General features: G+C 40.0%; 1 protein-coding gene across 1 annotated transcript in view; it reads right to left on the bottom strand.

The window, feature by feature from the left end:
• The window catches only part of LOC104966814 (transmembrane protein 2-like), a 28180-nt gene extending 18072 nt beyond the window's left edge, over positions 1-10108 (bottom strand). The window contains exons 1-6 of the mRNA XM_010796115.1: positions 10021-10108; positions 9325-9453; positions 8413-8501; positions 6999-7130; positions 741-776; positions 336-491 (exon numbers count right to left, since the gene is read on the bottom strand). Of these exons, the coding sequence (XP_010794417.1) occupies positions 336-358 (23 nt within the window). The 5' untranslated portion in view covers positions 359-491; positions 741-776; positions 6999-7130; ... (1 more) ...; positions 9325-9453; positions 10021-10108. The remainder of the gene's footprint in view (positions 1-335; positions 492-740; positions 777-6998; positions 7131-8412; positions 8502-9324; positions 9454-10020) is intronic.
• Positions 10109-10406: the final 298 nt, after the last annotated feature.

Genomic DNA, 10406 nt, shown 5'->3' with positions numbered 1-10406 from the left:
GTCCAAACAGAACTTCCTTTCACAAGTCCAGCTCCGTGTTAAAGCAGCTGCAGCAGCCTCCGCTGTCCATCTGTCCGACTACCTGCTGGCTCTGCTGGCTCTGCTGGCTCTGCTGGCTCTGCTGGCTCTGCTGGCTCTGCTGGCTCTGCTGGCTCGCTCGTCCTTGTTTGTTTTTCCCAGCATATTTGTGGATTGCCAACTCCTCCAAAAGCATCCCCTGCAATTCCTGAGGAAACTCTGATCCATTTGGGTTTTCCCTTAATTCCTCACATATATCCTTCCTTCCTTGTTACTACCCCTTGTATCCTCCCTCCCTGCTGTTCGCTCCTTCTCACCTGTTTCTAGGCAGTGTCCTCATCTTTGCATCGACCCCTCCTAAGCCCCAGTATTTATTCTGTCCTCCGTTGGTCCCTCTGTTTCGACTTTCACCCACAAACAAGGACCGTGTCACTTCCTGGCTGGAGCCTTCATCCTTAGGGTAGCTTCCATCACTGGAGGGAAATAAGGAGATCAGGGCATGTAGACATACATAACAAATCATCTCCAACATATATGTTAACATTGGACAATATAGAAAAAAACGGCATTGCTTCTTAATTATGAAGGAAATAAATGTCTGTGACAAAGTGCCTGTTCTTAGCTCGTTATTGATACATATTTGATAAATATTTGGCAAGTTCTTCTGGCAAGGAGAAGTGAAAGCATGAATAAAAGGAGCAGAGGGATTTAGAAGTACACACCTGGCAAAAGCCAGTCCCACTCCATTGTCTGCAAATCTGTCAAGGGAAAGGCAAAATAAGTGCATGGTCAAATAGTGAATCCCAGGTTAGTCAGCACTCTAAGATCTAGGGGAATATCTATGAAGAAAGTCTGAGGAAAAGAGCCAGTCATTACTGTGGGCCGGAAACTTCTGAAGCAATTGGGAGTCAGGACTCAGAGAGACACGAGGAGAGCTGGAGCTTTGATGGCAAACACTGACGGTTTATTTGGAGCTTCGGCCGGAGAATTCACAAGACAGGTCACGGGCCACGAGTTGACCACACGGTAGAGATGCCACAATCAATTCTGAAGACCCCTCCTGTAGCTCCAGGTTTTAACTAGTTCAGAGTGTAATAATCAACATTCTTCAATAGACACTGAATCACTTTTGTTGTTGATTATGGCTCGAGGTCATCTACACCCCGAGAAGGATGTGTTCCAGGTGTCCCACAACAATAACTATCTCTCACCGAGAGTTGCCCGGTCNNNNAAAGCAAATTATGTTTGTAGTACTGAACTAATTGAGTTAATCAGATTATAAATGGGTACTCGGATTAATTTAATAATCGATTAAGTTGGAAATACTTAAAAAGATCAACGCAAATTGTTACCTCAATTTATCTAAGTGGAGCCGGGGTTTTTTTTTTTTTAGAGTGTAGCTTGTGAAAAAGCTGGCAGTTATTGGCTTCTTTGATCTTGTACACAGTGAGGGTTTAGGGTTTTAAGAGCTTTTTTTTGGTAAAAAATCTGCTTGCCTGTTTGATTCAATTCAGTTTTTTTGTTACAAAAGTCACAAAAATAAATGTCATCATTAATTAGTATTTTGTTTCCAGGAGCAAGACCCGAGCTTAAACCAATATAAAATAAATATCTACAGAGATGTTATTGTATAAATTGTTTTAGTTTTTCTTTCATTGATTTGTATTATTATTGAGGAATCAATCTGTCAAATATTTTTGGTTTTAAAATGATGTATACAAATTCAGAAAATAGTTGAAAAGATCTTTACATTTCTTGTTTTGTCCAAATATCAGTCTTACACCCAAAATAAAGAATGTACTGGAAGCAAGAGATTTAAGAAAGAAACTAGAGCTAAAGCACATTTATTTATAACAAATGAATAATCAAGAACAAAAATAAATTACTAAAATTAGGAATTTAATATAAAACAGATACCTATTAAACACATTTTCTGTCTATTGACTTTTGAGTAAGCACTTACTAAGTTTAGTGTGGGTACATCTTTAATACTAACAACATTCATCTTTTATATTCTACTGTATCTTCAATAATCTAATTGGAGACACCTTCAGCAGCTCTGAGTTTCTTGGTTCTCTGTAATCTGGTAGGAGGTGCTGCAGCTGACGTTACTTCACATTATGTTGCCAAAACACTCCGAAGACAGGGATTTATTATAGTACAGAGTAATGCTGGCATTGATCATGTGTAGACTGCCTTGTTAATCTTCAGTAAACACCACATGGTGTTGTGAACGTTTTACATAGGCTTTTGTCAGTGCATGTTTAACAAGTGAAGCTCATGCTGTTGTGACCCAATTAAAGGCATTTGTGTACGGTCTGTTTGATAATCATTATTTTTTATTTCATTTAAAGTGTGTGCTTTTTACTGTCAGAAAAGATAAGCTAAATGAATGTGTTTGGCTCGGCCCTAAAATATGATATTTCTCTGCTTTGTAGTTTTGGTAATCCTCACAGCAGTATTCTGTATTCATCTTTTGTGATAAGCTGCGTGCAGATCTCCTGTGACAGGATGGCACGACACCAGGAGGAAAAGGCAGATTGCTTGCACTTTGATCAGGTCTGTTTTATTTTTGTCATATCCACCGAGCTAATCTCAACGTCTGATTTCTCTCCTGAGTCAGAAACCAATTTAATCATTACATGGATTGTGAGTTCTTGTGTAACAATGGCACTTCACCAACATCACTAAACGTCTATGTTTTGGGGGTGTACGAACAGAGAAAGTGACAGAAATTAATTAATTTTTTATTTTTCTCAAATGAAATAAATACTGTTTATTTTCAACTCTCATCACATTTACTAAATCCGTCAAAAAATATATATATATAAGCTCCTCTCCCACAGACATTGATCGATCCACTCTGAAGCAAGATGAAGAAAGTGTTTGTAACTTAAAGAAGTTGTTAAACAGCAAGACAGCGAAATATTGAGGAAGGCTGGGTGAAAGCAAGTAATGATTTCATCATTTATCCCTGACATAAAACTCATTTATGAACTTGATGATTTGATTACATTTTCCTTTGCCTAATTTGTTTTTTGTGCTAATTGTTTTATAATTCCCAGGGCGGGATATCCGCAGTCCCACTATGCTTATCATATATTTCATTACTGGATATGCCTGGTTAGGATTTGGAGATAAATAACTAAGATGGAGCCTCTAAAAATCCCACTGTGATAAAATGATTTTCTATAAGTTGGAAGACATTATCGCAACAGAAAAAGAAAAGATCAACTGATATTGGTGTTGTTATCTAGTTGGAACAACATTTGATGCACATTCGAGCCAACATAAATTATAGAGGGATGTCAAGTTGTTTCAAACCCTCAGCCCGATTCAGTTAGTGCCAGAATGGGGGGAGGAAAAGCCATCGATATTGCAATGTGCTCTTTACTGATAAAAACAAATGTTTGCGCACATAGCCAAAAAGGAACATTTATCACTCGACTGGCTGGCTCTGGAATCAATACGGCCCCTTGAGGGATGTGGATTTCTTCTTCATGGTACTCTAAATGGCTTTTATTTGACATTTTTCCTCTTTTGAACACTACCTGCATTTTGACTTCAGCTTGTGGCAGATGTTTTATCAATGAGAATCACCCACTCACTCAGCTGGCTCCTAAATCATTTTTAATTTCTCCACACGACTTGGAGCAGAGATTTAATGTTTGTTAAATGTGCTGTGCCTGCTGCGTCACCTCATACCAAGAGACGAGTAACGTAAGATTGAAACTGTGGGTTGTCTGTGTTAAAAAGCATTAAAACTAAGACTCGTCTGGTTTTCTATGTGTCTCTCCCTCTCATGTGTTGAACGAACCAGGTATTTTCCTTTTTTTGGACAGTGGTTGTAGAGAGGGAGCACAGACTATGTTTTTTTAGGCAGAAACTCAAAGCAGCCACAAGACACTGTTGGTGATGTGATCCATTATTGAATTCTACCAAGCTGCTGCAGATAATATGTAAAAAGTCTGGATTCAGTTGGTACATGTGTGAAAGTACAAGCAGCTGTGTGTTTATGGAAAATTTGATCTCTGTGGACTGAGATAAACACTGCTGCAATGTTGTGGCTTTTAATACATCTAACCTTAGGCCGTTCTACAGAGAACAGAGGAAGGTTTGACAGAGGCTCAGTCTAACTTTGTTCAGGAAACCCAAATATATCCCTGCAATATTATTCCTGAGTACAGAAAAGTAAGAGACCACAGCCTCATGGTGCCCAAAGCAGTGTCAGTAAAAGGTTATGTTTGTTAGTGGCAGATGCACTGCAGTCAATAAGGTCTAAGCCCAGTTTTCAGTGTGTAATGATTCAAAACAAGCTGTGAAGCAGCACTTCAGGCTGAAAGACTCTCAGCTGACTGAAAGACAACAATCAAGAAGAATGAGCCAATTTTTTTGGTATATAGGCACAGTGAAACCTAAATGTAACCTTTTCAAACTTAACTTTATATCGAACAATTGTGCGTAGTAAAAGGAAATGAGACTCAATTAACCTACAGATAATTATCACATCAATCTGCGGTTCCTCTTAGCCCAACAGTGAATTTAAGCTCCTTGTTTATCTGTCTTTTTACACATTGATTTCATTGGTTTCACTCTCATAGCACTTATAGTGTCATTTTCAGCAGGAGATTGTACACTGCCCATGGTAAAACTAAAATACCTTTCTGTACAAATTATAAAGTGCTATGAGCATGAATCAAATGAAAGATCAGAAGACTGAAGTGGTCTCCGATTATTTTGATTACAATTTGTTCCACAGTCCTCAGCCTCAGTGTTTAACTTCCTAGGACAGATGCCAAGTGCGGGGGGAGGTGCGTCATCATCCTAAATGGCATCTGCGTATTCATGCCAGGCAAATTACTTTTCTGTATACTCATCTGGATGGGCTTTTTGTTTGGATTCTTTTTCTCGCTGCTCAACGCTCTGTGTGTTGAATTAACATATAAAACGAGGTCAGAAGTAATCAGCCTATAAATGGAAAAATAGTCTCATGAAGGCTTCGGTGAGAGACAAGTGACAGGTGAGTGACACAAGTGACAAGTGAATGTCGGGCACAAAAACATCAGGTTCACTTTAAATGTCCTTAATCCTTGTTTGCTCATTTCTATGCAGAAAAATTAGTCAGAAGCATAAAAACCAGGCTTTTAGATGTGGACCCTCCCACTGGCAGGACACTTTTTGGATAATCTGACATATAATCATCAGATATTTAATCAGTGCCCTAAGCTTTTGATTGAAAATGTAAAGCCTTGTGTGAACCTCGTATTTAAAAATAAATCATTTTGACTGAAATTTGGCCACAGTGTATTATTTATGAGCTGCAGCAATGGTTTGATTATTGCACAAGGTTGCTGTATTAAGTTAAATGGTCAAGCCATTTATTATAACACTGAAACTTCTCAACAACAATGCTTCAGGTTGTCCTGACTGTCATAATAATAATAATTTCTATGGCACTTATAAAAACATTTACAGTCAAATTGCATCACAGAAGGACCAAACGCGAGGACAAAGGTTCGCGGGTGGAAGATAAGCACACACTATAACACTATTAATGAAAACAACACTGTAAGACAATCAAATATATTGTTGCCAGGTAGTTCTCATATCCTTGCCCGCACATCATCTGTCATACAGTTCTAACCGTAAACATGAACACAACAGAAAATCAGTATTGCTTTTGAATCCACAGTGTGAGCAGTGCACTGTGGGTGCAGCAAACACATGATTCAGATATTAATCAAGTGGAACAGAAGGCTCTCGATCTGCACCATTACAAAAGATAACAGGTTGTCCAATCAAGATGTCAAATCTCTTTGTTTTTTGGATGACTTGCATACAGAAAATCAATAGCGCAGAAGAGCAGAGATTGTGCTCTGTACTATTTGTCATGTTGAATGGTCAAACTGAAAGAAGAAGCGTCAAAATGCTTTATATTATACCGTCAGGCTTTGTTTGACAAATCCAGTTCTTGGCAACCTGATCGTTCTCATTATTTTAGTATTCATAAATATGTGGCCCTGGATGCTTTAGTCTACATTTTAGAAGAGGATCTCTCTGAAACAGAGAACAGAGAGCATTAATATTAAATTAGGATCGGCTTGCTTCAGCTCTCAAATCAAAATTACCCATTGCACCTTATCCTCTGAAAATTGTCTACTGATTAATAGAATGACTTTCAATAAAAGGGCAAAATCCCAGGAGTTCCAGACTCTGAAGGAAATAACAGAGGTGGAAAACCACATTTTCTCCACTCTAAAAACGAATTCAGGCGACCTTTCACCTCCACTTAATTAAATGCATGGTTGCAAGATAAAAATGTGAGTTAATTGATTTAGATAAACATTTTAAGTTGCAAACATTAATTTATAAGTTGTGTTGACGTAATAATGTTGGTAAGTACATCAACTTAATATTGTGTTTAATTTGAACTCTGATTTCTGCGTTAATTGACATACAACACAATTCAAGTTGTAGTAGGTAATGCAATTGGCTTGATAACTTAATTGTTGCCTCTTTGAAGAACCAGCACCTTACCGTGGTAGAGAGGTTTGTGTGCCCTGATGAACCTGGGGGCTGTGTTGTCTNTTGTAATTGTTTGGGAATCATTTGCCCTGCGTGTCCTCCTTCGCCCTCTGACGCAGCTGACCAACCAGCCCCTCCTTATGGGAGATAGCGGCTGCTCAAGGTTGGTCAGCTGCGTCAGAGGGCGAAGGAGGACACGCAGGGCAAATGATTCCCAAACAATTACAAGCTGTGAACCGTGTCTTCACAGAAACGTGTCGTGGGATTCTCACATCGTCTTGTCATCATGGTCAGAATCAGAAACAGGTTTATTACCAGGTAGGTTTCCACGTACGAGGGATTTGACTTGGTGTCGTGGTGCATACAAACAAGAATTAAAAACACAGTTTGTTATTCACGTTTGTTTTTTTGGTAAATCTCAGTTCTTTTGAAAACATGACATTAATCGGTCTTACCCAGAGTCCTGGATGACGATGTCCCCTCCCCGTATCCACGCTCCTAAATCGTTGTTCTTGTAAGAGATCAGAGTGTCAATCACTGCTGCAACCCGGGGGCGGTTAGGGTCAGCATCCTGGTGCGGCCGGAATCTGACGTACACACGTGAACACATGCATTTCTATCATTATCCTTCTGACTTTAGTTTGTACTGTTAACACAGTGTCAAACGTTATTTCCCTCCAACGGATTCTGCACACTCTTGAAGGCTAACGCACAAGACAACACAAACAAAAGATGGCTTGAACTAATTCACTTTGTCTCTCTGTGTGACTAATAGCCCGGATAATCATAACGTCATCCTACAATAAATCTGCACAGAAATTATTTATAACTAGGCTTATTGTCTAACTGTTAAACTCTGGCTTCACTGCTTATTGCCTCCCACAATGCATGCTAATGTGATGTGGTATTGTGTTGCAAAAAAGACCATTGTGTCATTAAGTAGAAAAAGGGGTTAATCCCCCTCTGGAGCATCAATGTGGCTGGAAAAGTGTATGCCTCTCCTCCCATTAGATTACGAAATATCTTGTGTAGAAACTAAAAGGGGATTTGGAGTCTTTTTAAAAAATAGACTGGGCTCATCCTCTTTCATTCAGCCTAATGGTGCAGCTAAAATAGTCTTCAAAGTGAGCTTTTATGCTACCTTGAATATCCACACATCTTATAACAATGTAGCTGCTAGTTTCTGGAATATCTTGTCATGGAACAAAGTGTTAAATCAGAAAGAAACTATCAATACCCAATCCCTCTCTCTTTCTGTCTCTGAAGGATTTATGCTTGGTACACAAATGTAACATTAAAAGTCCTCCCCCTCGTACCTGTGCACACATGCACAGAGCGCGGCCAGCGGTCTCAGAGGACACGTAAGATTTTTTCCGTCTAGTTGAGGGCAGTATTTGGGTAGGGAGAGTGGAAACTCTATCTGTGAAGCCTTGTTTTCTCTGTCAACACAAGCCTTCCACCAAAATGCAGAAACAGAGCGTAAAGCCATCTAACTTTCCCAGTCAATGGCCGTACCCCCAAAGATATTCACCAGGGGGGCTATAAATAACTCAATTCAAACCTTTATTGACAGAAACACATTAGTAAACCACAAATAACATAATATTTGCATAGTGTAATTTTACACCAGCACATAATCACCCATTATAGCCCCCCTGATAGCGCACAGTTTACACTTTGTTTAACAACATGTACAGTAAAGTGTACTGTATATTGTACTAGTGAGTTGTAGGTCACTAACCATTAACTAGCAACTCATTCATTGAGATGTCAAAAACCATAAGAAAAATAGTAATTATTATCTTTTCACACATAAATCACAGAGAATACGTCTTCAAAATGTAAATGCTTTTGCACACACATACACACCTGGCACTGTTATCTAGACACAGGTATTCCCGGGGGTCCGCAGCGCTGGCATTGCTGGTCTTCACTCCTTTATCGATGAACAGCCCTGCCTAGAAAAATGTGAGTATGATTTTAACTCCAGATGTTCCCTAAAATTACAGAAAGAGATCCAAGATGGGCCACAGGTCTATTCCTGCTAAACTCACATAAACAAGACGACTAGTATACTTCACAGTGTGGGACCTGAGGCAATAAGAAACGCACTACATTTCAATCCTGGGCCCACAGAGTCATGCAGTAAGGCAGACTGCGGACAGAAACGTTGGTAAACAGAAATCCTCCGAGTAATTTGTAAGAAAACGTACTGTATGTTTACACAGCCCGGAACATATGGTTTATTTTTGTATGTTTAGAAAATGAATTGTAAAATACATTCTAAGAAAAAATGTTGTATGTGTGTACGTCTCAGGTATGTGGAAACCTGGAGTTGATCCTGTGAGAGAGGCTTCTGTGGTCACACTGAACAAAGAGCGTACAGTTCACCTGCCCGACTTCTGTCCTCACACAACAGAGCACTATTGTAGAGGGCTACTTGTGTGTGTGTGTGTGTGTGTGTGTGTGTGTGTGTGTGTGTGTGTGTGTGTGTGTGTGTGTGTGAGATAGTGTGTGCGTGTGTGTGTGTCTGGTGTGTGTGTGTGTGTGTGTGTGTGTGTGTGTGTGTGTGTGTGTGTGTGTGTGTGTGTGTGTGTGTGTGTGTGTGTGTCCATGTCTCATTTTTGGCAAGAAGTGAATAAGCAGAGAAATATGTGCAATGCATTTTTACAAACTATGCAGAAGACGTTTGGCACCTTGTGTTTACTGTAGAAAAAGCACACACTGACTTGAGGCGACATCGAAAATGAAAGGCTAAAAAATAAGCTACAGTGGTGATACCTTAAAGTTGGAGTGTACGCGGTTGTTGTAAAAAATCCCCAGGGGTGTGAGCTCTGCCTTGGTCTCTGGTACCAGCCCATGAGAGTCTCCGGTGGAAGAGCTGTGGAACACGAACCATATGCCAGCATCCTGCAACAGGAAGGGAGAGATGAGGTGATTGATCATGTTCATGGCACGCCTGGGCAGCAGCAGTTTATGAACATATCATCTGAAGGTTGAGTGTCCATGCTAAACCATTACGCAGAACAAGGCAGGATGTCATACTGCATGCTCCACAGAGAGGGTAAGTCAGGTGTAAGAGTTCATATGAGCTCCATAGTTCATCGAAGTTTACGCTTTAATAGATTTAGACTGAAAATCCCAACCCCTACAGCCCTCCTCAGTGAACCTCCTGGATGATTGTGCTAAAATGAAAAATAGACTAGATAAGGGATCTACTACTTGTATCTTGTCTTACGATGTTATTGCATCCTTCCAATCAGAAACTAAAGGCCGTTAAATCCTATTTTATTGATGGATCAATTTGTTATGAGCATGAACATCTTTCATTTTGTAAAGATCAGGAACACCAAAGCCAGTGCTGCTTCACTTCATTTCATTTATATTATAAATTAATAAGGAGCTCTACTCGTTGACTACTCATTTTTTATGAATCACTTTTGAACATGTTTCCTTACGTAACTCTGATGTTATTACCTGAGAACCAGCAGCTGCGTTGCTGATGAGATTGTTGTTGGGGTTGGCGATCCAGAACGTGGAAACTGCCCTGAAAACCACCCCCACCACACACAGAGACAAAGACAGAGACATAAACACACACACACACACAGACAAGCAGAACAGATATTAAACAAGGCGGTACAGAGACTGTGACTAATAAGCAGAAGACAGAGATCAAAGGAACCTGTGATCTTCCAACATTCCCTCAATAATCCACCTCTCCAACATCAACCCTGGGCTCTGCCAACACACACACACACACACACACACACACACACACACACACACACACACACACACACACACACACACACACTCTTGTGGCTGGACGCTGGCTAGTGCCACCCTACACACGCACGCAC

This window comes from Notothenia coriiceps, unplaced genomic scaffold, assembly GCF_000735185.1.
Source record: "Notothenia coriiceps isolate Sejong01 unplaced genomic scaffold, NC01 NC01_scaffold00037250, whole genome shotgun sequence".
Classification (NCBI taxonomy): domain Eukaryota; kingdom Metazoa; phylum Chordata; class Actinopteri; order Perciformes; family Nototheniidae; genus Notothenia; species Notothenia coriiceps.
The sequence above is the reverse complement of the archived record's forward strand: the minus strand, read 5'-3'. Positions and strand labels throughout refer to the sequence as shown.